This window comes from Ictalurus punctatus, chromosome 23 (genome assembly GCF_001660625.3).
Source record: "Ictalurus punctatus breed USDA103 chromosome 23, Coco_2.0, whole genome shotgun sequence".
Taxonomy (NCBI): Eukaryota; Metazoa; Chordata; class Actinopteri; order Siluriformes; family Ictaluridae; genus Ictalurus; species Ictalurus punctatus.
The window spans coordinates 15,748,066-15,775,962 of record NC_030438.2 but is presented as its reverse complement, the minus strand read 5'-3'; the positions used below and the strand labels follow the sequence as shown (position 1 = coordinate 15,775,962).

Below are 27,897 nucleotides of genomic sequence, written 5' to 3'. Positions count from 1 at the left end.
GATTGCACACATTATACAAACAATTACGGACAGTTTAACTGTGGCATGTGGTGGTCATAAAAGCTGAACCTGAGAATTTTGTGTTGAAATTGGTTTAAGAGTACAGAAAAGAGAAAACAGACGAACAAAAAAGAAAAATGTCAAACACTTTAGTGCAATAGACTATCATCAACATCCACCATTCAATACGCCTCAAAACTGGCACACTTGGCATCGTTCTAGAGGAAACAGTCATTTTCGGAGGCTCATTTTTGGAGTTCCCTGCATAATTTTTTTCTCAATGTGTAGCAAAAATGTCTGTTCATTCACGCACATTCAGTCACTGCTTTATCCTGGTCAGGTGGATCCGCAGCCTGTCACGGGAACACTGGGCGGAATGTGGGAGAATTCATCCTTGGTTGGGATTCCAGTCTGTTGCAGGGCACCATGCACACACTCTCACATTAAGGGGCGATTTAAATTTGCCAGTACACCTACCGGGAGGTGGGAGGAAACTGTCGAGCCCAGAGAGAGATTGCAGGGAGAACATGCACAGAGAGTAACCCGAACTCAGGATCGAACCAGAGACCCTATTTAACCAAGCATGTCATGCGGTATGTCAGTGTGTTAGGAAATAAAGTCCATCCATCCATTCTCCGTTACGATTATCCTATAAAGGGTCACGGGGAACCTGGAGCCTATCCCAGGGAACTCGAGGCACAAGGCAGGGGACACCCTGGACGGGGTGCCAACCCTTCGCAGGGCACAATCGCACACACACCCAGTCACACACTACGGATAATTTTGAAATGCCAGTTAGCCTACACTGCATGTCTTTGGACTGGGGGAGGAAACCGGAGAACACGAGGAGAACATGCAAACTCCGTGCACACAGGGCGGAGACGGGATTCGAACCCCCAACCCCAGAGGCCCCAGTGTGCCTATGAAGAAAAGTCAAGCTTTTATTGTCAGCGTAGCGTTAGTCAAGCAGTTACAGCATTTGGCTGTGACACAAAAGGAAGTGTTGGGGCTTAATATAAAAATAGATGGTCAGAGTGTTAGTTCTAAACCGTATAGAGGACAGATAGATGCTCTCTAAGTCTGTTATGCATTTCAGACTTAAATGTGTATTTTCGGAAAATAAAGAGCAGCCAGAAAAGCGTCTGAGCATGAAAAGGCTAAACAATAAAAAGGAACACCATGGGGCTCAGGTGTGTCAGGAATATATAAGGAGCTATGGAAGTGTCAGTGTTCGTCCTAATTCCTTTTTGCCTCCCGGCTACAATTTTTAACCCGACGGCGCTTATTAACCCCTGTATACCTTCTATATATATCTCCTCTCTGTGATTTTATAATGCGTCTGTTCTCTTAATGCTCTGCACATACACTAAATGCATCCATCCTTTATGGCTAAGGTGCGGCTATTGTCTTGTAGACATCTTTAACGCTGTGTTGTCTTCCTGAGTTTGGGATATTAGGATATACAGTGAATTGAATGAAAACAGAAAGATAAGAAAGAGAAAGCCGTGCTGCATAGATGGAGCGATAGAGAAGCAGAAGGGTGAAAGGAGAACCTCAAGTCGTCCTTCATGCCCTCTTAAGTCTGTGTTGTGGAGGTGGGGGAGCAGTGGACATCTCCAGATATGATCATCAAGCAGAAGAGGAGAGAGAGAAATGCATCAATACGTTTTCGTGTAAGAGGGAGAGACAAATGCTTGGCTTCTCTTTCTACTCCAATGACATTTACAACACAATCATTCTGCTGTTAAAGCTGACATTGCCTAAGGCTAGTCTGCGCTAGCTTTTCTCAGTTAGCACCGGCTTTCCAGTGAAGATGATTATTGGTTTGACCCAGATCAGAAGAATCCTGATCCTCACCAAATGTCACACTTTCTTTAGGTTTGTCTCGTTTCCCCCCCCAGTATTCTTCCTCTGTTCAATTCAATTCAAAGTGTTCGGCTTTACTGGTACGATAGTATTGCACTTGTAAGCTCAATTCAGAAATATAGCAAAACCACTGGAACGAGCCAATTCATTTGTTTGTGCTACACACCAAAGACATTTGGGTTTGATTTCAAAAGATGGACGTGAGACGAGTGTTTAGGTTTTCAGCTTTTATTTCTTGATATTTACATCTAGATGACGACGATCAGACCACACAATTTTTAAGCGAGCAAAGGTGTAGGATAAGTCTTGAAGAATTTAAAGTCTTCGAACGGTGGATTGTGATACCTTCACCCCTGCCCTGTGGAGGATGTTGGTGATGTCAATGACTGTTGTTTTTGAGTTTTACTTCACAGCTCTCACAATGTTTCTGTCATCAGGTGTTGTTGTTTTCCTTGTGTTGTCGACCCATTCGGTGTCTGTTGCTCAGTACACCAGCGGTTTCTTTCTATTTCAGGACACTCCAAATTGTTCTATTGGATATGCCTAATTCCTGTACAATGCCTCTGATTGATTTTTTTTCCCCCTCTTTTCTCAGCTTCAAAATGGCTTGCTTTTCTCCCATAGACAGCTCTCTGATCTTCATATTGGCTCATCCTTTTTAACAATAAATGCAGTCTTCACTGGTGAAACTGAAGGCTAAAACCAAGAGTAGATGTTCGGAGCTATTTATTTTTTAAACAATCGATCTAACAAGACACCCCTGGGTAACAAGACACATCTGTCGGTCACATGTTCCAATATTTTTGCTCGCCTAGAAATTGGGTGGTCTGATACAAAAGGTGCTATGTCGTTTAACACGTCTACATATAAACACCAGGAAATAAAAGCAGAAACTCTAAACTCTCTTCTCATATTCATCTTTTGATCTCAAACCCAAATGTCTTCATTCTACAGCGGACAAAAATCTAATTGCCCTTTCCGTTGCATTAGATTTGAAGGGGACTGTAAATAACAATGGGCAAATATATAACAGAATGTGAAAGGAGCTGATATAATTAGGGGTAGAATAACATGAAAAATTCATAGTATGTTAACAACAGGGCTTGATTTGTGGGGGTGGTGAGAGGATGCAGCCCCTCCTCCCGTCGCCTTGCAAACTGCCGGCCCTTGCGAATTTTCCATCCCTTTGTATTTACGTGGATGAATCAGGATTTTATTCTTGTCAAAACAAGTTAGTATAGCATAAAGTATAAAGCAAGTGCTGCAAACGATCTGTGGACTTTAAAAAGGAAAGAAAGAAAAATAAAAATCAGGAATGACAGTCAGCATTAATCATTATGCAGTGGAAGGCGCTGTAGTCTGTATACGATTCAGTCATTTTGCACTCTCTCTGGTAGAAAAATGGCATTCCAAAGTCTTTTGGAGCACGGGTTGTGCTGTGCCCTTTCCCACTGTGCAGATTAATCTCCCAGAAGTCGATACACATTCAAAGTAAATTCAAGACTGCATCCCAAACTGCATGAAAAAATCCTCACGACTTTCTGCTCAGTCGCCCAAACAACTGAACCACCACTACTCCTTGACTGCCGTAGTCTACTGACGATTGTATTTAGCATGGAAGTATGCGGTCTAGTGCACGGCCCAAGTATTTGCAACTCTGCATAGACACTTATCTGCTGTTGTTTCCTCAGTATTACAGAAGCATTATGAGAATAAAAGCGTTATCGGGTACAGCAACGTGACTGAAACGGTTACTGAGTACCAGATGAAAGATGAAACAGTTGAACTGTTGTTATGCCACATTGCACTGCTGTGAAGGCTTAGAATATCTCCATCGCTGATGTCCAAACATCTTCAAAGCCAGCTTCTGTGTGCTTTTGATGTGTATTTTTTTTTTAACCAGGTCAGGTCAGGTTCTTTGTGTATTTTATCATCTAATCTGTGTATTATGTTCTCCAGCCTGTTAAAAACATCAGGCACCAGTCAAACAGTGTTAGCATGATAAAAGCGTGTGAGCATTCAAAATCGGTCAATCTCACCAAGTATATACGTGTTTGATGTACAAAAGTCCAGAGAAACTGACCTACATCTCCCGTTAGTCACTAGCCTGGTGTCTATTCAGATCAACAGCTTTGCACCTGGTTAAAGATATACATTTCAACAAGGAGGATAAATGAAATGACTATTATTGAATAGTTTCCTGACAGTTTCGAGAATAAATACATGTTTTTGTTTAACAAGAAAATCGCTTAAATTCTACCAACCCCACACCACTCACTGTGGCTCAGAGATTTTTTTCTTCCCTGACTCAGTAATGTTGTTTTGTTATTTATTTATTTATTTTTCATTTTCAGCAAAAATGATGGAATTACACGTTAATTATTAGGCGAGCTACCTTTTGTTATCAGCAATACATTGCCACTATCTACATCTGTCCTGCTGAGCATGTTCGTACATTCATGTTTTTTTTTCTACTGTATTATATACATTTATATGATATGATATGAAAGATATATTTGCATTATAGGGCAGTTTTTTCCCCGCCTCATTTATGTCATACACACATTGACGATGGAAATTCATGTTAATGTTTTGTCCTTAACTGATGATGCTGACTCTATACAATAATGATTATCTATAACGAGCTACTAGGGGTGTAAACCTCAGGCTTCAACATGATATGATATGATTTGGATTCTTAAGGCAACAGGTTGATATTTTGATTTGATGATTCCGCTGAATCTCATATGGTTTGATTCAGTGGTCTCTGATTCATATGTGAGCGTGTTTTTTTTTTTTTTTCTTTTTTTTCAAGAATCTGATATTGTTAATTCGTGATTGTCAGCATTACAGCCAAATTACTTAACCTTAAACACTAGCCTTAAATACATCAGTATGCATAACAGCCGGCAGCACTTACAGCGCTTACTTCTGTGTTTTCATGTGTTTTTACGTTTCCACGTGTGTTTTGTTTTGGTTCATGACTGGTCTCCACTCTTGTGTCGTTATTGGTCGTTTCCATCATTGCTTGCACCTGTTTTCAGTTTGACCTTTGATTAGTTTGTATATTTAACCCCCCCCATGTGTCTTTGACCTGTGCGAAGTATTGTTCAGTGTTTTGCCGCCTGACTTTGCCGAGCATTTTGTTTGACGTCGTTATACTCCAGCCACTGACCTACTTCCGTTTCCTCGTTTGTGTCTTTTGATCATCCCAGTTATCGTTGATTGTAAATCGCCTGACCCCCGCCTGTTTCCTGTTTCTGTCTTTGGATTCTGTCTTTGGTACTCACCGTACCTGACAATACTGTACATAAAGGACAATGAACAGTCTTTGTATATTACATAGCAAGCTGTAAAGACACAAGTTCTTCCATTTTCTTCTGCTTTAATATACTGAGATCATTTCCATCTTTTTAGTCTACTCAGTTTAGCCTTGTTTTATGGCAGATTGACAGGCACAATTGAGGACAGGTCAAATCAGAGGAAGATTGTTCAGTCTTCTTTCTGAGTAATGATAATGATCCTGTTAGTATTTGTGCAAATGTCCCCTTTTTTGTCCAATAACAGTGTGGCAACATGGAACATGGTGGTTTAAAGTAATTATGTGTCTTTGTTCAGCTGGGACAAAAGTCTTGGCTGTTTTCTTGTGTGTTTGTGTGTGTGTGTGTGTGTTAATTGACAGCCTGATCCTGTCTAGAGCAAAGGAAGGTTGGCAGATGGAGGAGCACCCCTTTGGACCCTTCATGAGCCTCAATTCCCAGTTTCTCAGTGAACATGTCACTACACACACATCCCTTATATACAACAGCGCTGTTTTTTTTCTCTCCCTGTAACAGCAGCTCTGACAGTGGCGCTGTCCACAAGACACTACATGGTTTCTCTTTAACATGACATGGATTTTCTGGTCTTATTCACGCATGAATTCATAAGACTCACGTCGTAAATTAAGCTTAGTTCTCCATTAGTTCGTGATTAGTACATTAGCCTTAACTCATCATTAGTTCATATTTAAGTAATTATTCATTCAGGTACTGATTCAGGCATGATTATTCATGTACAGTTGTTGTAAAGTGTTACCAGAACAATAATAAACACTCATCGCACCACCCCGTCGTTCATTATTTTCCTATAACAACATGCCTTGCTGTGTTTTATTCCTCGCGTATCTCACATATCTCCATATGAGAACATACACACACTGCACTTTTTTTTTTTTTTTGGGCTAAGGGCAGATTTGTGTATGAGCTTGCATACTGTGTGTGCAGGTTATGTGACAGTGATAAATTAGGTGTGTATATTTATGGATCTTTGCACATCTTGCATCTTGTACCTGCTTGAAACTCACAGTACAGATCAGAGGCCGCTTTCAGTATCTGTATCATTCTGTGAATATACATATATATAATCATGTATAGTAAGTATGTCGAATGTATATGTCATATTGTATTTACTGTGAGTGTGTGTGTGTGTGTGTGTGTGTGTGTGTGTGTGTGTGTGTGTGTATAGAGGTTCAGCTAAAGGTATAGCCAGACCTTTGGGTTGCTGAGGCTGCAGTTTGGGTGTTCTCAGGAGGCCGGATGATAGTGTAATGCGCTGCAGGCTTTTAAATCTGTACAGCAAAATCACAAAGAGCTGAACTTTTCATCACACACAGCACTATGCCATATACACTCACACACGTACACTCATTCGCACTTGCAAATGTACCATATAGTATGTGTTGTCCCTCTTTAATTTAACCTTTGTAGGACGATGTATATTGGAGATACACTGTACATTGGGATATAGATTTTTAAGAGTCACTACATGAATATATATTAAACATATCACTGTGTATTTGTTGCAGTGTATTTGTTTCAGCTCTGTGAGCAATGATAACTAGCCTATGCAGTGAATGTGTAGCAGTTTCTTTTTCTCTCTTCATTTACGCATTCTTTTATTAGTGTTGGGCATCTTTTCCTGTCATAATATACTGTGGAAAACTGACCCATGGTTAAAATGGCTCTATGTGTATGTCACATGACAGCTGGACGAGAAATCATCTGATTTTAAAGATACCTTGAGGAAAAACTTCAATTTTCAATATTCCAATGAAATAGTTCTGGCTAGTATATTAATATCTGCAATGAATTATACGCCATGCTGCTATTCACTGTAACACTCATGCACCTCATTATTCAAACCCATGCTAATCTGTCTGAGCCTGCGGGGTGAGAGAGTGACTTTGCTCTGAGTTTGTTGTTGTTTGTCTTATAGGGATGTCTGAAACGTTGATCTGATTAATGAAAGATATATTAAAAGCAGCCATCAGTTCCAGTTAAGAGTTGTTTCGATGGAATATTTGAATATGGAATATATTATATCTGATCAAAATGGATTATATGATATTTAGTTTGCATAGTATTTTTTTAAAATTGAAAAACAAGTGTTTGCTTTAATGAGTCAGAAGACTCCCTCCCTTCACTGGGACTGACAGGTTCACACCTGATTTATAGAGACCTACAGACAAAGAGGACACACCTCTTTTATAGAGACTGACAAAGAGGCCACACCTCCTTTATACAGAATGACAGACAAAGAGGCCACACTTCCTTTAAAGAAACTGACTGACAAAGAGGCCACACCTCCTTCATGGAGACTGACAGACAAAGAGGCCACACCTTCTTCACAGAGACTGACAAAGAGGCCACACCTCCTTTATAGAGACTGACAGTTAAAGAGGCCACACCTCCTTCATGGAGACTGTGAGACAAAGAGGTCACAGCTCCTTTATACAGAATGACAGACAGAGGTCACACCTCCTTTAAAGAAACTGACAGACAAAGAGGCCCCACCTCCTTAATAGAGACTGACAGACAAAGAGGCCACACCTCCTTTATAGAGACTGACAGACAAAGAGGCCACACCTCCTTTAATGAAACTGACAGATAAAGATGCCACACCTCCTTCATGGAGACTGAAAGACAAAGAGGCCACACCTCCTCTATAGAGAGTGACAAAGAGGCCACACGTCCTTTATTTCTGTGTGCAGAAAAGTCTTTACCAGGATTTGAGTTGTCCATCACAAAAACTTTTTAAACATTTGTAGCTAATTCTCTTTATGTTTGCTATGCTAACAGTTCGAATTTGTGGAATTTATTTGAACATGATATTTGAAAACCATTGTGTCTATATCGAATCTCTATGGACAGGAAAAGGCTAAGCCTTAGATGCATGCATTGTTGAGCACACTTATGTAACAGCATTATTACGCTAGTCCTAAGAGGCCATAACACTACAGCTGAGTGTTTTTCCCCGCTAATCAACTCCTGAAGCACCTGATCATTAGCTGATGATGCTTTGGTGTGTTAATGCAGTGAGAACACTGAACTCTGCCCCGCTGTGTCGTGTACACCATCACCACCAGTTTTTCTGTTTGAAGCTGACACCAAAATCCAAGCACCGTTTTCTGGCAGAAGAGTAGTCAAGTACCGAGCTGAACAGCTGTATGTTCATGGACAAAAAATCCAATGCCTGGATCTTTAATTCGTTCATCATTTGACACAAATGATGGAAAAAAACACACACATGCACGTGACAATAAGTAATAAAGATGAACAGGTGTATTCTGACTCAGCGCTTCTCTAATACGCCCTCATTTGTAAGGCCACGGAAGGTGTCATGATCTCGGAAAAGCTGTGACGTGCGTGTTTGTGGGTGAGAACGTGTCATGTGGTGCTAATTAGATCAGAAATGCACTGAATTGATATGCAGTGTCGCTTCACACTAAAGGAACGAGTGGAGCTATATATTTTATAATTTATCTTCAAAAAGGTGTACAGGGCGTTTTTTTTTCTTTTGTATTTTTATAAATGCAGTGTGGGACTTGACTGAGTCATGACATGTATGTCTATAAGAAAAAAATACGTTTTAAAACGAGAAAGATCTTTGCTTTTTAAAGTGGGAATCAAAGAAATTATATTTCAAACGTTTAGGCTGTAAATCCTGTAAACACTGTCCCGTTTTTATTTTAATATTTTTTTTTACTGCATAATACGTCTCATTGATTTGACTTGTCTATGTACTGTAGCATTTAGCTGAATGACGTTAATTAAAATAATAATAGTTTTAATCATAAAAACTAAGTGGATGGTTCTGATCATCGTGACCCTGTCAATCATCTGAACAGAATAGTATGTCTTTTCCGGTCGGAGGGTTAAATAGCAAATGGCTGCGGGCGTAAACCAATCCCAGCGTCTCGACTTCTTTCGTCTAGACTCCTCTTCTTGCTTTCAGGGTTTTTATTTTATTTTTTTATTGGGACACGGAGGAAACATCAGCTCTTTCTCTGTGCAGCTTTATAGGAGAGAGGATCTATAGACAGAATGATAATAATAATCATAAACGTTATTTTATAAAGCGCCTTTAAAAGCAGCTTCTCTGAAGCTCTGGATCATCATAAAACTTACAATAAACTGGTTGCATAAGTGTGCACACCCCTTTAATACTACTTACTTGTAATATAGCACTAGGTCTTTTTGTGCAAGAGGCTACCAACTTAGTACATCTTAATCTGGCCATTTCACTGCACTTTTCCTTACAAAAATGTTTCGGCGCTCTTCAAATCATTCCACAGGTTTTAGACGGGATATAGGTCACAAAAACGTACAGTTTTAACAGGGGTGTGTAGACTTTTTACATCCACTGTGATTTTGGGAGATTCGGTAGTTGTGTGTGTGTGTATGTGTGTGCGTGTGTGTGTGTGTGAGCAGTGCACTGCTCTTATTTAGTGCTTTATGTAGCAAAAGAGAGAGAGATTTGACCTGAGAGTATCTCTGAATATATGATCAGATATATAAGATAGTATATACACCGATCAGCCATAACATTAAAACCAGTGACAGGTGACGTGAATAACGTTGATTATCTCGTCACAGTGGCACCTGACAAGGGGTGGGATATATTTATTAGGCAGCAAGTGAACAGACAGTTCTCGAAGATGATGTGGAGGAAGCAGGAAAAATGGGAAGAGTAAGGATCTGAGCGACTTTGACAAGGGCCAAATTGTGATGGCTAGACAACTGGGTCAGAGCATCTCCAAAACAGCAGGTGTTGTGGGGAATTCCCGGGATGCAGTGGCTAGTACCTACCAAAAGTGGTCCAAGGAAGGACAACTGGTGAACCGGAGACAGGGACATGGTCGCCCAAGGCTCATCGATTCGTGTGGCGAATGACAGATAGCCCGTCTGGTCTGATCCCACAGAAGAGCAACTGTAACAAATTGTTGAAAAAGTTAAAGCTGGCTATAATAGAGAAGTGTCAGAACACACAGTGCATCACAGCTTGCTGTGTTTGGAGCTGCGTAGCTGTAGACCGGTCAGAGTGCCCATGCTAACTCCCGTCCACCACCGAAAGCACCTAGAATGTGCACATGAGCACCAGAACTGGACCATGGAGCAATGGAAGACGGTGGCCTGGTTTGATGAATCACGTTTTCTTTTACATCATGAGGATGGCCAGGTGCATGCGCATCGCTTACCTAGGGAAGAGATGGCACCAGGATGCACTATGAAAAGAAGGCAAGCCGGTGGAGGAAGTGTGATGCTCTGGGCAATGTTCTTCTGGGAAACCTTGGGCCTTGGCTTTCATGTGGGTGTTACTTTCATATAACACCTACCTAAATATTGTTACATACTAAGTACACCCCTTCATGGCAACGTTATTCCCTAATGGCAGTGGCCTCTTTCAGCAGGATAATGTGTCCTGCAACACTAAAAATTGCTCAGGAACGGTTTGAGGAACATGACAAACAGTTCAGGGTGATGACTTGGCCTCCGAATTCCACAAATCTCAATCCGATCGAGCATCTGTGGGATCCATGGAGGCCCCACCTCAAAACTTACAGGACTTAAAGGACCTGCTGCTAACGTCTTGGTGCCAGATACCACAGCACACCTTCAGAGGTCTTGTGGAGTCCGTGCCTCAATGGGTGGTTTTAACGTTATGGCTGATTAGTGTACCTAGTTTTCATTACACTCCTAGAATGACAAACAATTCTTATAGTATAACAGTTCTTCTCACAGATTGTGAGCGGCTAAAACAGTGATCAGGTACATTGTAGGGGTTCCACAGGAAGGGTGACAGAATGCAAGATGGATTGTCCCCTTAAACTAGTATTTAATTATTATTTAATGAATGAAGCGTTTCAATTAAGAACCTTTCATTAAGACTAAAAATCACATATCAGTGGTACAATCTTTGTGGGTTCCTCTCTCTTCAGGGCCTTTTGGAATCTCCCTAACCTTCAGATCCCCTCCCCTCCTTATAGAGCTTTACATAGTGGCAAAGATGCATAGGAAAGATGAGAAAGCTGATTTTGTAGAACAGTAGCCAGTGAAATGTCAGGGAAGGGTTGAGCATGGGAGGTGTGTGTGTGTGTGTGTGTGTGTGTGTGTGTGTGTGTTGTGTTTTATGGGAGCAAGTAGATGTAAGCAAATGACCGTTTGATATCTTTATAGTGTCTGAAGAATGTCTCTCTCTCTCTCTCTCTCTCTCTCTCTCTCTCTCTCTCTCTCTCTCTCTCTCTCTCTCTGTCTCTCTCTGTCTCGGTCTCTCTGTCTCTCTCTCTCTCTCGCTGTCTCTCTGTCTCTCTCTCTCGCTGTCTCTCTGTCTCTCTCTCTCATGCTCTAATGTTTTCCACTTTTGCCCTTTTCATCTCTCTCACCCTCCCACACTCTTTCTATCTCCACCCTCAATGTATCAGCATCTCTGTCCTTTCACTCTCTCTTTGCTCTTTAACTGTTTTGTTTTCGACTCCTGGGTTTCTTCCATTTCAGATTGTGGATGTTTTTTTGAGTACAGCATTTAACGCTATTGACGAGAGCTGGGAAATATGACAATATAATATTGATATTGTGATAAATTATGTCATAATACATTTTGATAGGATATTGTAGGTATTTTTTAAAGAACATTTTGAATAAATTTGAACTCTGATTGGAAGCAGCTGATTGGATGGACAGACAGAAGCTTAGTAAGGTTGAGGAATGTGTAAAGGACATTAGACGTTGGATGTTAACTAACTTCCTTTTACTTAATTCTGATAAAACAGAAATACTATTATTAGGATCACGTGTAGCTAGAAATAATCTTTCTGATCACATGGTTACTCTGGATGGACTTTCTGTTTCAACATGTACAGCAGTTAAAGACCTTGGAGTGATTATTGACTCCAGCCTATCATTTGATGCTCACGTAGATAATATTACTAGGATAGCCTTCTTTCATGTCAGAAATATTTCTAAGATAAGAAATATATTGTCACTACATGATGCAGAAATACTAGTTCGTGCATTCGTCACCTCTAGATTAGATTACTGTAAAGCCTTACTGTCTGGATGTTCCAGTAGGAATATAAACAAACTCCAGTTAGTCCAGAATGCAGCTGCTAGAGTCCTAACTAGAACCAGAAGATACGACCATATCACACCAATATTATCAATACTGCACTGGCTCCCAGTGGAATCCTGCATTACCTATAAAATACTTTTATTAACCTATAAAGCACTAAACGGTCTCGCGCCACAATATCTAAGCGATCTTTTGGCTTTATATGATCTGCCACGCCTACTTAGATCAAAAGATGCAGGCTATTTGACGGTACCTCGAATAGTGAAGGCTACAGCAGGGGGAAGAGCTTTCTCTTATAGAGCCCCACAGTTATGGAACAGTCTTCCTATTAGTGTTCGGGACTCAGACACAGTCTCAGTGTTTAAGTCTAGGCTTAAAACGTATTTGTTTACTCAAGCCTACCCTGACTAGGCTTTCTATTATACTAATTCCCAGTCCTAATAATCTTTTCTCTCCCTCTCTCCTTCTGCCGAGCCCCACACGAATTTATGGAGATACTAGAGATCCAGATCCTTTCTGCCTCTGGATGGAGCTCAAATCTTCTCCAATTCCAGACTGCTGGGACTACGGCTGCTCCTAAGGCCGTACAGACTTCATATAAGTCAATAATGAACTTTTTCACACTAACTGTTGTTACCCAGATGAGGATGGGTTCCCTTCTGAGTCGGGTTCCTCTCAAGGTTTCTTCCTCTTAAAACATCTTAGAGAGTTTTTCCTTGCCACCGTCGCCACTCAGTGGTTTGCTCAGTTGGGATAAATTTGCACCTTTAATATCTGTATACCGTGTTGATATTTCTGTAAAGCTGCTTTGAGACAATGTCTATTGTAAAAAGCGCTATACAAATAAAATTGAATTGAATTGAATTGGATGTAAATTTTGCGCTGAATGTTTAAAATGGTAAATTGTTAAAAAATATGATTCAGAATTTTGCATTTCTCCCTTATTTCATGTTTAATATGGCTCAAATTCTTATACGGGAATGGCTCCTTGTTCACACGTATTCCTGCATGATGACATGCAGTATGTCCTGTATCCAAAAAGTGCCATTCTTCACCGCATGAGTGTTCCAAAAGAAAAAACAAAACAATAAGTGGATGACTCTACTGCCTACCATTTTGCCAACCTGTGCACACACACGCATGCAGTGATTATGACAGGCCAGCTGAAAGGAAAGATTGATGGTCCTCATAACCAATAAAATGAGTTGCCGTTGTTATTTGCAGGGTGGAAGTGACTCAGTGATGGATTTTAGATAAGGTCAGTGATGCAGTGTGTTTATGTATTACATTGTCAGTGATGTATATGGTGTACCATATATGATTCAGGCTAGTAAATTATTTCTGGACGTAGCTAAAGAAATTATGAAAGTTCTACATAAGTGAATGTGGGTGCGTATGTGTGCGTGTGTGTGTGTGTATTAGTGGCGCATTAGCCAGGGGTGGCCATCTATGTTGTGCTAAGTCATTAAGGCTAGTTAATGTGCACTTTGGTGGATGGCTGTGATCCTGCCCTGAGCATTAAGCTCTCTCTAACTCCCTCATCAATCAGCGAGAGCGTAAGTAGTGGGTCAGGACCTACCCAGACCAGGATCTAACATCCTAATCTCTTCCTAATGCCTGGCTATCCCCTTCCTCTCATGCACACTTACACTGTTGCTATGTATACACTGAATAATGTGAGTAGAGTTCTGTTAATGTAACTGAGCCTGTGCACTGTGCATTTCCTGTACAACAAAATGAATGGAACTTTGGCCTCGACCTGTGTCAAGCAGGGTGTTTACATGGACACCAATAATCCGATATTAACCCGATTAAGACGATACTCTGATTAAGAAACTACCATGTAAACAGCTATTTCTGATGACCTTAATCCGACTAAAGTCCTACTTGAATTAAGACGTGTGGAGTATTCCTGTTTTAGTCACATTATCGATGTGTATTACAGACATGTACACACCTTAATCACACTATTAACATCGTGTGGGAGTTTTCACCGCATTTTGTGACAGGACACGATCACACATGGCAGTGCGCAACCGATAGACGGCAAACAAGAGAGCACGGCTGCGTCCGAAACCACGTACTTACCTACTACAGTATAAAGTAGGTGAAATACATGTATCTCGGCTGCTATGTAGTAGGTAAATACTCGGTTTGGGACGCAGGCCACGGCTTCAAGCAGTCGTCTATTAGCACGTATAGCATGACAGATAATTAACTGCACTTGAAGCTTTCATGAGTATATATTAATATATATCTCCACCTTCAGAAAGCACATGCAATAAGGAATATTAACTTTTATTGATTTGGTCAGTGGGGAATGACTGGTCAGACTGGTCCGAGCTTCCTGGAAAGCCATGGTAACTCGAATAAGCGCAGACTAATAATTAAGACTGCGTATGAGCATGTTTCAGCTTATGAGGTTTGATGACATCTTTGGAGAACAGAATCACATCACATAGCCAACTCGGTCCAAATAAAGAAAGAAAACCGTGTATGAAGAACAGGCTCCAGGTGTGAGATCTCCTACAGTCATGACAGAATGAGAGAGTGAGTTCAGCACCTTGGACAGCTCGTGGACTCTCACTCACGTAGAAGCACCAGCATACATGTGCACTCGCACACACACACACACACACACACACGCACACACACAGCTTCAGTTCTCATTCTCTAAAGTATGAATGAGAACAGAGTGTACATGGGGCTCTCTGAGTGTGATGGGCTTTTACTTTTAGTGTGGAACACCTGCCCTAGATTCAGAGCTGCTGTGATTGTGTGTGTGTGTGTGCTCATATATGCATTCATGCAGGGGTTTTAACATCTTGGTGCTCCTGTGTCATGTGATCATGCAGTTATATGCAAACCTGTGTGTGTGTGTGTGTGTGTGTGTGTGTACGTACATTACAGTACATTATGGCCCGTCCCAGATTTGTATCCGAGTGAACTCCTTATGGAGCTCTTGCTTATAAAGCACACAAACTAGCGCGTCCTTCACCGCAGCCTGCTTCTGCTCTTCCACTCGATACCTTCCGCTCAATAAAAGTTACCGAATCTGTACGAATGCACGCAATCTCGTTTCAGGTTTCAGCCAGTTCTTTTCTTAGCCTGTAATGGGTTGAGTTTATATTCTGGGAGCGCAAAAAAAAAAAAAAGAGAAGAGAAAGGGAGAGAGTTGATCAAGTACGAAATAATTTCATAATTATTACTACTTCGGCTGCAATGTCCCGTTGATGGAAAGGCGGAAAGGGAGATTTGAATAGCAGTTTACCTTTTGGTTAATTGTGTTGTTTTTTTTTTGCTTTTCTCCCCAGTGACCTGCTGTCGTCAAAGTATGTGGAGAGGCATATATCACAGGACGGGAAATCATTCATCATTAAAGTAAGTTTCCATGCAGGAATGCTGTCTCATCCTGGACAAGAACTAAAACTAAGAAAAATATGGGACATTTTGTAGGATCCTCATACACACTCTTTAGTAATAACCTGTACACCTGCTCATTCATGCAGTTATCCAATCAGCCAATCATATACGTCACGAGCTTCAGTTAATCTTCACGTCAAACATCACCATGGAGAGAAAATGTATTCTCAGTGACATTGGCTCTGGAATGGTTGCTGGGTTGGCTTTTCTAAAAAGAGATTTTTTTTCTTTATTTTAAAATGAGATTTTACCTAGAGTGGTATGAAAAGAAAAGAAAAAACATCCAGTGAGCGGCAGTGCTGCAGGCGGAAGTGCCTTGTTTACGAGAGAGGTCCGAGGAGAAGACTTTAAACTTTTGGGTGAACAGGAAGATCGGTGTAAATCGTTATTATTTTGTTTAAATGTCTTATTTTTTTCATTTAGTACTGCTCTTCAGAAGCTACGAAAGATATTTACATGTTTCTCAGAAGACAAAACAATTCTAACCCTAATCCTAACCCTAACCCCAACCCTAAGAATTTACACCGATCACCCTGTCAAAAGTTTACACCCCCCTGGCTCTTAATGTATCGTGTTGCCTTCTGAAGCATCAGTGAATATTTGCACCTTTTGCAGTAGTCGTGTACGAGTCACTCAGTCGTCCTCGGTGTGAAAAGATGGATCTCAAACATCATATAATCACTGTTGGAAAGGGGTCAGTTATGGAGAAGATGCCGGAAAAGCAAAGGATGTGCAGGACCTGGACGATTTTTCGGAAGAACAGTTGGCAGGATAAACAAGGGACTCATGAACAACTATCACAAAACATAAAAACAATTGTTGATCATCCAGGTAACGACAGAGTATTATGAATCAAGGGTATGTAAACTTTTGAACTGGCTCATTTGTGTAAATAAAGTTATTATCGTGTCTTTTGGACTATACAGTGTATAAATCTGTTATGTGAAATAACATATTCAGGGTAGTGCTAAATAAAAAAACTAAATGCAATTATTATGATCCCTCTTATTACTTTTTTTTTTTAAATGATTAACATTTTGCAGATTCTGCAAAGGGTGTGTAAACTTACGAGCACAACGGCACCAGTGAATTCGCTCTCACTATAGAAGCAGTAACGTATTAGGAGTGCTTTACATTTACATTTATTCATTTAGCAGATGCTTTTATCCAAAGCGACTTACATAATATAAACCTGTGATTTGAATTATTGCTGGAACTAGTGTCAAAGCTGCTGTTATAGAAAAAACAACACTTTCTGACCAATCAGAATCGAGAATTCAGCACAATTCAAAAACAACACTGTGGTATAAAATAATCTATTTGTTTACAAACGGATTTTGTTGAAATGCCCCCAAATTGTGAACTAATTAAGGCAGACACAAGAACAGGAAGTGTTTTTTGCTGATATGCAAGACATAATTCTCAGTAGAACTTGTTATTAAATCAGATTTAAGTACAGTTAGATTTATATAGTGCTTTTCTAGGCACTCAAAGTGTTTTACATAATATGGGGGGAATCTCCTCAGTCAGCACCAGTGTGTAGCATCCAGCTGGATGATGCGACGGCAGCCATAGCGCGCCAGAACGCCCACCACACACCAGCTATTCGTGGAGAGGGGAGCGTGTTGTAGCCAATTCAGAGATGGTGATTATTGAGGGGCCATGATAGAGAAGGACCAATGGGGGAATTTCGCCAGGACACCGGGGTTACACCCCTACTCTTTTACGAGAAGTGTCCTGGGATTTTTACTGATCACAGAGAGTCAGATTTACACATTTTTGCTAGTGTCATCAAGTTTCCTTTTTGTAAATCATGGCCTGAATGTGAATGAAAATCAAAAGGAGACTGAATTTGTTCTCCGAGAGAGAAGATGCATACATCCCAGAACAGGTATATCTCCTGTCCCAACCCACACAGATACACATATAACACACACTGGAGAGATGCTCACACTGTCCTACTTATGCATGCCAGCACTGACACCCTCATTCTCTCCTGAGCATGTATGTGCGTGTGTGATCGTCTCTGATTAATTATAGTACGACAAGCCGGAATATCCATCTGGAGACTTGTTCTCACACACTTTGGCTAGCTGTGTAAAGTGTAAGCCAGAAAGGATTGAGGAAACGGTGCTACATTTCCTGATTATTAATGCGCTATTACCGCTCATGGTGATATAATCAATAACATGTACGAACTGTGAAAAGAAACGGAAGAGCGAGAGACATAGACATAGAGTGAGAGTATGCAGAGCGAGAGAGAACTCGGGGAAGTCAGGGGCTCGGAAGATACTTTGGGAAAGACGAGCTCTGGGCGAAAAGAAGTAACTGAATTCTAGAGCAGAAATGGAGTTATATTTAGCTGTCCTCCGTCCTTCCTTCCTCCTCTCTCTCCGTCTCTCTTTCTCATTTCCTGTTTACATGCAATCCAAGATTTTCACTTCCTGTTTTTTAAAAAAAATTTTATGTAGGATAATATGCAGAATCTGTTTCTATTAATAGTCGCTTATAGCAAAAATGATATGTGTGTGTGTTTGGTGTGAGATCTGTAATGATCTCCCTAAATCTCGGTGCTTCCGAGCAAGGCACTGATGCATGCTGGGTCATTAGTCTGGACATCTGGCTCCAAGCCAAATCCCCACCCTTCAGGAATGAAAGAGGGGAAGATTGAGACGGAGAGAAGACTATACGATACGATGTGGGTGTGGGTGTGTGTGTGTGATACAGACAGTGTGAGAGAGTCTGCTTTCAGCACTTCAACCAATAAGGAATCTTGAGGATTTTCCTACATGTAGTTTGGAGAAAAACAGACAGAAAAACCTGAGGGGGAAAAAATGTTAAAGGATGATGCAAAAATATAAGGTCAATATAGACATGAATTAAGGGACAGAGAGACAGAAAGAGCATGTGTGTTAAATCGATCTGTCAGGAAAATGCTGCAGGAGGTCCACAGGGAGGAAGGGGAGAGAGAGAGAGAGAGAGAGAGAGAGACCCCAGTCTTAATGGCAGCCAAGCACTTATGCTGAGAAGCATTTCTCTAAATCATACACACACACACACACACATCACTCATGCTCATATTAAGCCGTGTGTACCACCAGCATATTGACTGTATGTTTTGTATTGTCAGTAGTGTCCACTAAAATAAGCGGCAGTCTCAGCAGTCTACACAGACACACACAGTAAGACTTTATTATACAGTAATATTATTTCAATCACAGTGCTCTTCAGTTCTCGAATCTGATTGGTCGGAAGGTGAGGATTTTTTTTTTTTTTACGAGCAGGCTGTAATTCAAATCACAGGTTTATATTAATGCCCTCTTCTTGTACTGTATCGTTTCTATAGTAACAACGCATTCACAAGAACATGCATCGATCAGATAAATGCACTTTCGCGATTTTGCGATCGCGGAAACGAACGCAAAATCAAGCAAACTCCACAATATTCAGAGGATTCTTCAAAGTTACCGCAGATTTTCCGCAGATTTGGGCCAAGACGCGTCATGTGACGTCATCACAACAGACAAAAGGTCTCATTTACCTACAAACATCACTGCGAAAGACCACGCGAAACAATTTCCTGCAACTGAGATTTCGCCAGTTCAAGTAGTGTTCCGCAAAAAAGCACAAAAAAACATTTCGAACAAAGCCGCAACAAAATCAAGTGTTTTTGGCCGCAACAATAACAAAAAAAAAAAAACCCTGCGGAATCCTGATTTATTGATATTATGAAGCTCTATGTGAGGTTCATTTAACATGAATGGAGGGAGTCTCCAGTGTCAGCACATTGTAACAGTCAGTAGTCAGCAAAGAATGAAAAGAAGGAATCTGAGGCTCATTAGATTAGTAAAGGAACAGACGGTGTTTTTCCACTCTTCAACTCTCCAGTTTCAGTACACCTATCCCCTCCAGTAGCTTCAGATTCCTGTTCTTGGCTAATAGGAGTTGAACCCGATGTGGTCTTCTGCTGTTGTAGCACATCCACCTCAAGTTTTGATGTGTTGTGTGTTCTGAGATGCATTTCTGCTTACCATGGTTGTAAAAAAAAAAAAAAATTGATTATAGAAGCTACCATGGTGTTCCTGTGAGCTCCAATAAGTTGGTCCGTGCTCTTCTAAACTTTCTCATCAACGTGTTTCCTCCCACAGAAAGTGCTGCTCCTCACTGGATGTTTTTTTGAATCATTCTATATAAACTCCAGAGATTTTTGTGCATTAAAATCTCAGGATATTTTCTGAAATACTCAAACCAGCCCATCGGACACCACCAACCAGGCCACGGTCACCGGAGGTGTCATTTTTCTCCATTCTGATGCTTCATGTGAATATTAACTGATGCTTTAATTGACTCGTATCTGTATCTTGACTTATGACGAGACTGACATCGCTTGTCCCGCCCACATAGTTTTGACACAAATTACAGAACAAGTTTATAACTATTAGTCATCAATGTTTTATCAGGTAATAGTCTAAATCACGTACATAATGAGCTATAAATTATGTTGTATGCTATGATTATGTTACCACCTACACTGACCTCTACTAATATTGGCACCCTTGGTAAATATGAGCAAAGAAGGCTGTGAAAAATTGTCTTTATTGCTGAACCTTTTGATCTTTTGTTAAAAAAAATTCACAAAAATACTCTGCTCTCATGGATATCAAACACTTGCAAACCCAGCACAGGTTTATCAAAAAATAAATCTTTGTTAAATATAGGTGTGCAACAATTATTGGCACCTTTTTAGTCAATACTTTAGCTACATCTCTTTGCCAAGATATCAGCTCTGAGTCTTCTGCTATAATGCCTGATGAGGTTGGAGAATACATGGCAAGGGATCCGAGACCGTTCCTCCATACAGAACCTCTCCAGATCCGTCAAATTTCGAGGTCCACGATGGTGGACTCTCCTCTTCAGTTCACCACACAGGTTTTCTATGGGTTTCAAGTCAGGGGACTGGGATGGCCATGGCAGGACCTTGATGCTGTGGTCAGTAAACCATTCTTGTGCTGATTTTGATGTATGTTTTGGATCATTGTCCTGCTGGAGGATCCAACCATGGACCATTTGAAGCTTTCTGGCAGAGGCAGTCAGGTTTTCATTTAATATCTGTTGATATTTGATAGAGTCCATGATGTCATGTATCCTAACAAAATGTCCAGGTCCTCTGACAGAAAAACAGCCCCAAAACATTAAAGAGCCAGTACCATAATTAACCGTAGGCATGAGGTACTTTTCCATATGGCTACCTCTCTGTGTGCTCCAAAAATAGAGCTTCCAAAAAGCTCTATTTTGGTTTCATCTGCCCATAGAACCCGATCCCATTTGAAGTTCCAGTAGTGTCTGGCAAACTGAAGACGCTCGAGTTTGTTTTTGGATGAGAGTAGAGACTTTTTTCTTGAATCCCGTCCAAACAACTTGTGGTGATGTAGGTGACTTCAGATTGTAGTTTTGGAGACCTTCTGACCCCAAGACGCAACTAACTTCTGCAATTCCCAGCTGTGATCCCTGGAGATTTTTTGGCCACTCGAACCATCCTCTTCACAGTGCGTTGATACAATATAGACACAATTCCTCTCCCAGGGTTGATTCATAACAATCCCAGTTGTCTGGAACGTCGTAATTATTGTCCTGATGGTGGAAATGGGCATTTTCAATACTTGTGCTATTTTCTTACAGCCACCTCCCATTTTGTGAAGCTCAACAACCTTTTGCCGCACATCACAGCTATATTCCTCAATCTTGCCCATTGTTATGAATGACTAAGGGAATTTGGCCTTTGTGTTACCTCATAGTTATACCCCTGTAAAACATGAAGTCATGGTTGAACAATTTCCTGTTCCTAGTCACCCAGGTGTACTAAAAAATTTAAAATATCAATGGGAATATACTTCAAATATATTTTACTCGTATAAATTCATAGGGGTGCCAATAATTGTTGCACACCTATATTTAACAAATATATTTTTTGATAAACTTGTGTTGTGTTTGCAATTGTTTGATATCCATGAGAGTATTTTTTGTGAATTCTTTTAACAAAAGATCAAAAGGTTCAACAATAGAGACAATTTTTCACAGCCTTCTTTGCTCATATTTACCAAGGGTGCCAATATTAGTGGAGAGCACTGTACACTGGTTGACACGTAGCCCAGTTCTTAAAAATGTTTCCTGCAGAAAGGAATGAGATTATTTAGTTCTGCGTTTATTTTCTGTACAATGGTCACTGGAGGCTATTGGCGTCTATTGGTATGTGAATGGAGCTTGTGCTGTGATTAGTATGCAGAGACACACTCGTAATGCCAACGAGGGAACGTGTGTGTGTGTGTGTGTGTGTGTGTGTGTGTTTGTTTGTGTGCTGATGAATTGACTGCCATTCAGTTTCTTAGCAACGTGGCCAGGTTATTTGTGTTTGTATGTGCATGTTCGCATAATTATGCCACAAGGCTAAGTGACTTCGCATATACCTCATCAGCGACCCAAATGTTTTCATTAGAAAAATGTTACCATGTTAGTTCTGCGTTAAAATTATTATTATCATCCACATGACTCTCCGTGTCCTCACGTAAATTTACAGCACTTAATATAGCTATCTGGAATAATGCAGAATGTTTAATTGAGAATGGTTTTGACACAAATTAAAGAAAATGTTTATAACTATTGGTTATAAATGACATGGATTAAAAGCACATGTGAGTTACTGTGTGTGTGTGTGTGTGTGTGTGTGTGTGTGTGTGTGTTTTCTCTCAGGGTGGGGAGCACTGTTACTACCATGGAACGGTACGAGATATTCCCAAGTCCTTTGTGGCGCTGTCCACTTGCCATGGAATGCAGTAAGTTTTTTTTTTTTCTTCTAGTACACCCCCCATAAACACCCACACACCGTTTAGCGTTTTAAATAAAAGTTAGTGAGGACCAGCTAAATGTCCCCATAAGGTCAGAACTGTCCGATATTCCTATCCTTGTGGTGACATTTGATCCTCACCCAACACATTTACTCAGAACATTTTCTTTGTCGGGAGGCATGGTGGCTCAGTGGTTTGCACCTCCAGGGTCAGGGGTTTGTGTGGATGTGTGTGTGATTGTTCCCTGCGATGGGTTGGCACCCCGTCCAGGGTGTCCCCCGCCTTGTGCCCCAAGTCCCCTGGGATAGGCTCCAGGCTCCCCGTGACCCTGTGTAGGATAAGCGGTATGGAAATGGATGGATGGGTTTTCCTTGTTGCTGATATTTAACAAAATGATATACTTCTATGGAAATCCAGCTGCTCACTAGTCTAATATCACACGGTGTATGTCCACCCTTACACGACTAAACGTAGAACTTTTTTTGCCATAGAATATGTAAATATTATACTCACTTGCATAGTATGTCAGCAGTGAAACTGATATATCGACATCCATTATATTACATCCTCTTTCTCATTATCATACCAAATCATACACACACACACACACACACACACACACACACACACACACACACATTAATAGATAAACACATTCTTGTATACAACAGTGACAGGCCAAAGCAGTAATTACCCCATTCAGCAATTAGAGCTGCATAATTATCACATGCTTTTATAGTCTTATGTTGTATCTCGCACACACTCAGTTCAAGTGTCTGCATTCATGTATGAGTGTTTGAGTGTTTACACTGGAGGTGTGATTGGGAATGCTTTTTAATCCTACTCCAATCCTTACCATTCCCACAGTGATTTTTGTTTGGTTCACTGTGTTGGATGGATTTCTCATAAGCAGATTAGCAACGTAAACCACTATGACCCTGGTCAGAAGAAATGATGTAATGCAGATGAATGAATGAATGAAATCAGTAAAATATATTACATAGTAATGTGTGAGATCTCAGTAAGCTCTCATGTTCATGAACAAGGCCTGTACCTTCTTTCTACCGACTGAATATGAATGAGATATAAAGGGTGTTTGTTGAGATCTTGTTGTGTGTGTTCTGTTTAAGTTTAGCGCAGATAAAGTAAAAAGTCGAGTAATGAATCATGGTTTGGAGAAATATTGCAGGTATCTTCTCTACATTCATAACTTTCAGAACACTGACTCCATTATTACTTTCACTTACCAAACACTGGTCCTTTTACAGTCTTCAGCTCTGCGGTTTCGGTGATTCTGTGCCCACTGTAGCGTCAAATTTCTGTTTTTGGGTGACGGGAGTGAAACCTGCTATTGTAGACCATCTAACTCAAGGTTTGAGGTGCTTTTCAGCTTACCATGGTTGTAAATAGTGTTTATGTGAGTTACCGTAGCCTTTCTGTCAGCTCGAACCAGTCTCCACGGCCGTTTTCCCGGCCTCTCTGATTATCAAGGCGGTTCTGCCTACAGAACTGCTACTCACCGGTTGTTGTTTGTTTTTTGTGCCATTCTCGGCTGATCAGCAGTTTCGGTGTAACAGGTGTTCCTATTAAAGTGGCCGGTGAATGTACAGTGACAAGTAACTGAAACATTTCAATATATTTTGCCCCCGAATGTTTCACTTGTCCTTCTGTTCAGATATATCTTTGTGTAGACTTTGAACAGTGCAGTTTAGCTGACCTAATTATGCTTATAAATTATAAATGGTTTGAAATTATGCCAGTAAACAGCTCAAATTTTCTAGTGGGAAAAACTATGAGTTTACAATGTTTACTTCCTCTTCCTGTCGAATGGCTGATTCTGATTGGTTCGTATTTTTCTTTAAAAAAAAAATTAAAAAGTCACATTTTTCTATTTAAAACAGAGACATTTTCAGTACTTCTGTATAAAATATACTGAGGAAAAGTCACTTAGTGATGTCTTAATAAGCTTCAGAACAATCATGGCTAATCATGGTAAATGTTAGAGGATGATAACCAGAAATGTTTAGCTACAAATCTGTATACGATGTTAGCGAGCTAATGTTAGTCATGTATACCAGTAACATTTAGCCACAAAACATGTCTAGCTAATTTTAGTGATGTACATTTTTTTTACATCACAAAAACCTGCCATTCTAACAGCGGTGTGTAGACTTTTTATATCCATTATATGATGACACAAATGAAGATTTAGATACTGAAATCCCACTCGCACCTACCAGTGACAAATACAAGCTGTTTTATCAGCAGTTAGCTAAGTGACTAGCGTTAGTGCCAATGTGATATTAAATTTTTGGGACAGCAAGAGAATTTGGGGGCGGTTCAAATTTCTTTGTTCATGCATGAATTGCAAGATGTAGATAGAGAGGACAGAATTATTATTATTATTATTATTATTATTATTGTACATTTTTGAGAACACACACACACACAGCCACAGTGGCTCACTCTTTAGCTCCTTGTGTGCTGTCCCAAACTTGGTCATATTCCCAAGGTGCCTGATAAGATTTCTATAAAGATCTAGGGCTTTTCCTTTCTCTCTCTCTCTCTCTCTCTTTCTCTCCCCCATGCATACACACACAGGCTCATGCACACACAAACACACACACACACACACATACACACAGAGCCGTGCTGATGTGTGCTCCTCCGGGATAGCTCAGTTCCTTTTGTCAGTATTTTTAGTGTAAGAAGGAGTCAGGTCAAATCTCTCTCTATCTTGCTACATAAAGCACTAAATTAGAGCAGTGCACAGCTTACACACATGTATACACATACACACACCTCTTTTCTCTCCAAAACAATTATTGCAAAGGCATGTATTCAGACTACTTTCCAATGTAATAATAATAATAATAATAATAATAATAATGTGGAAAATTAGTAAAGCACTCTGATTACATATGGTGGAGGGAAACTGCGTGAACCGTCATGTTTTGTTTCTTTAAAGAATACTGTGTGATCATATTTGTTTTTGGTTTTGTTCTAGTCCTGTCTCCACCCCTATCCCATCATTGGCTTGTTTACCTATAGTGATCAGCTGTCCTATGGTTAGCTCTGGAACAAGTTGTCTTTGTCTTTTTATATCCTCTGTATGCTATTGTTGGTTGTGTAGTCTTACTGTGAATTACCGTGAAGTATTCTTGAGCCTTGTTTTCCCCATTTGTTCTTGTTTTCGACTCTCCGTGTTTGGATATTGATTATGGAATAGCATTTATTAACTTTGCCTGCTTATATTTTTTTTCACACGTTTCTCCGCAATTTGGTCACCTGCCAATTCCCATCAGGCCAGGTTAAACTGTTTGTTTTTTTAACTTAAACCAGTCACATTAAGCCAGCCGGCCAATAATAAAGCCGACAATAATAATTTATATATATATATATATATATATATATATATATATATATATATATATATATATATATATATATATATATATATATATATATATATGTGTATACATATATGTATATACACACACACACACACACACACACACATATATATATATATATACAGTATATATATATATATATATATATATATATATATATATATATATATATATATATATATATATAATATTAATGGCTGGATGAGTCACACATGATTTGGCATAATAGAAACTACTGCTTACAAACCTCTATTGGTTTTCTGTTACAGTAATGGTGCTGTCATAGTCAAAAGATGCTATCATAAACAAATTCTCTTTCTATCTTCTCTCTCACAGACACACACACACCCATCATCCACACTGAGCTGAGGTCAACCAATTAGAGGCTGAGGCCAGAGAGCAGGGTGTGTGTGGGTGGGTGTGTGTGTGTGTGTGTGTGTGTGTGTGTGTGCGTGCTCACTATGATCAAAAAAGTCCCCAGTCTAGGTGGTAATTAATTTTATTTATAAGCTTTTAAAAGATTGGCTCTTCAGATGTGAAGGGGAGAATGTCACAAGTGTGTGTGTGTGTGTGTGTATGCGCGCATGATATAGTGCTTGTACTTGGCATAATATACAGGACAAGTTCACCTTGCTGTCTCTAAGAGAGGGGTTCGGTAGTGATTCAGCTGACTGAGTCCAGACTCCAGGACATAATGACATTGTCTGTGTGTTTATGTCTGGAGCAGTCCGATATCTGGACAAACACACACCAGAGGGCTAAGATGGGACTATACTTGGGATAATGAAGTATTATAACTGCCATTAAAGGAATACTCCAATGTTTCTCCAACCTAATCTCTATCCATCATATACTCTATGTAGCGTATGTGATTATTGCAGCAAAATATTTTCCAATGTCCGCTGTACTGAGAAAAGAACAGTCTAAACTCACATAGAAGTCTAGGAGCAGTTGTCGAATTCCATCAAAAATATGACTGCATATCACAGTTCAGAAATATCACTCAATAAAGAAGTTAGAGACAGACTTGAGAGAACATCTTACGAAAGTTATTTTGAAGAAGTTTTATCTGGAACAATACAGTAGTCCTGGTTATTGAGACATTCTAGAAGGTTTACCAGGAAACCTCACACCGTCAGATGTATCCATGTTTGAAAACACAAATGATGATGTAGAATTAGCTGAACAATTCATGTGCTACATAAAATATGCTTCTCTTTAACATTTATGGACAAAAATTCAACAGCTGCCCTTAAGACGTCCATTATTAACGTGTTGTCTGTAGTAAATATATATAATAGATTACATAAAAAAAAACACTGTAAAATGACTTTAAGTACATAAAAGTAAACACGGAAGATTAAAACAGCATTATACTTATATAGTCAAGGTCAGTCTAAGTCCAGTTAAGCAAGAGTATAAATATTCACCCCCTGAACCAATCCACATTTTGTAATGTTACAATGGGATTGTTATACTTTGAAAAAAATAGAAATAAAAAAATAGATACCTATATACAGTACACTTATTAGAATGCTTCGTTTAGAAGCAGTGAATTGTTCCTACACTGAATTACTGACTACGTTTACATGCACATCAAATTTCCGTGTAAGGTCTATATTCGGGTTGCAGCCGTATTCTGAATACGACCTTTATATGCGTACCGGCATCGGAATATTCCTGAATACGAGGTTGTTGTAAGTACGCCGATCTACGCGTGGGCTTTTCCTTTCCCGCTGCTGTTGCTTCCCACGATTCCTTGCGGACTGAGCAAGCATCTCCTTTCAGTGGATTTTCTGAATAAGGTGTTTACGTGCAACAAATTTCCGATTAAAACAGGCGTAATCCAGGGGTGCAAATCAGAATTTGGGAAATCAGAATATTGTCCGAAACTGAATCGGGCAATCGGATTGCGGTGTTTACATGACTCGGTACTAATTAAAATATTGGCAAATTCAGATTCA

General features: G+C 40.0%; 1 protein-coding gene across 3 annotated transcripts in view; it reads left to right on the top strand.

The window, feature by feature from the left end:
- adam22 (ADAM metallopeptidase domain 22) overlaps window positions 1-27,897 on the top strand; it is an 88,449-nt gene that overhangs the window by 13,108 nt on the left and 47,444 nt on the right. For all 3 annotated transcript variants that reach the window (XM_017453467.3, XM_017453468.3, XM_053674891.1), the window contains exons 4-5: window positions 15,570-15,636; window positions 22,426-22,508. In XM_017453467.3, the coding sequence (XP_017308956.1) occupies window positions 15,570-15,636; window positions 22,426-22,508 (150 nt within the window). The remainder of the gene's footprint in view (window positions 1-15,569; window positions 15,637-22,425; window positions 22,509-27,897) is intronic.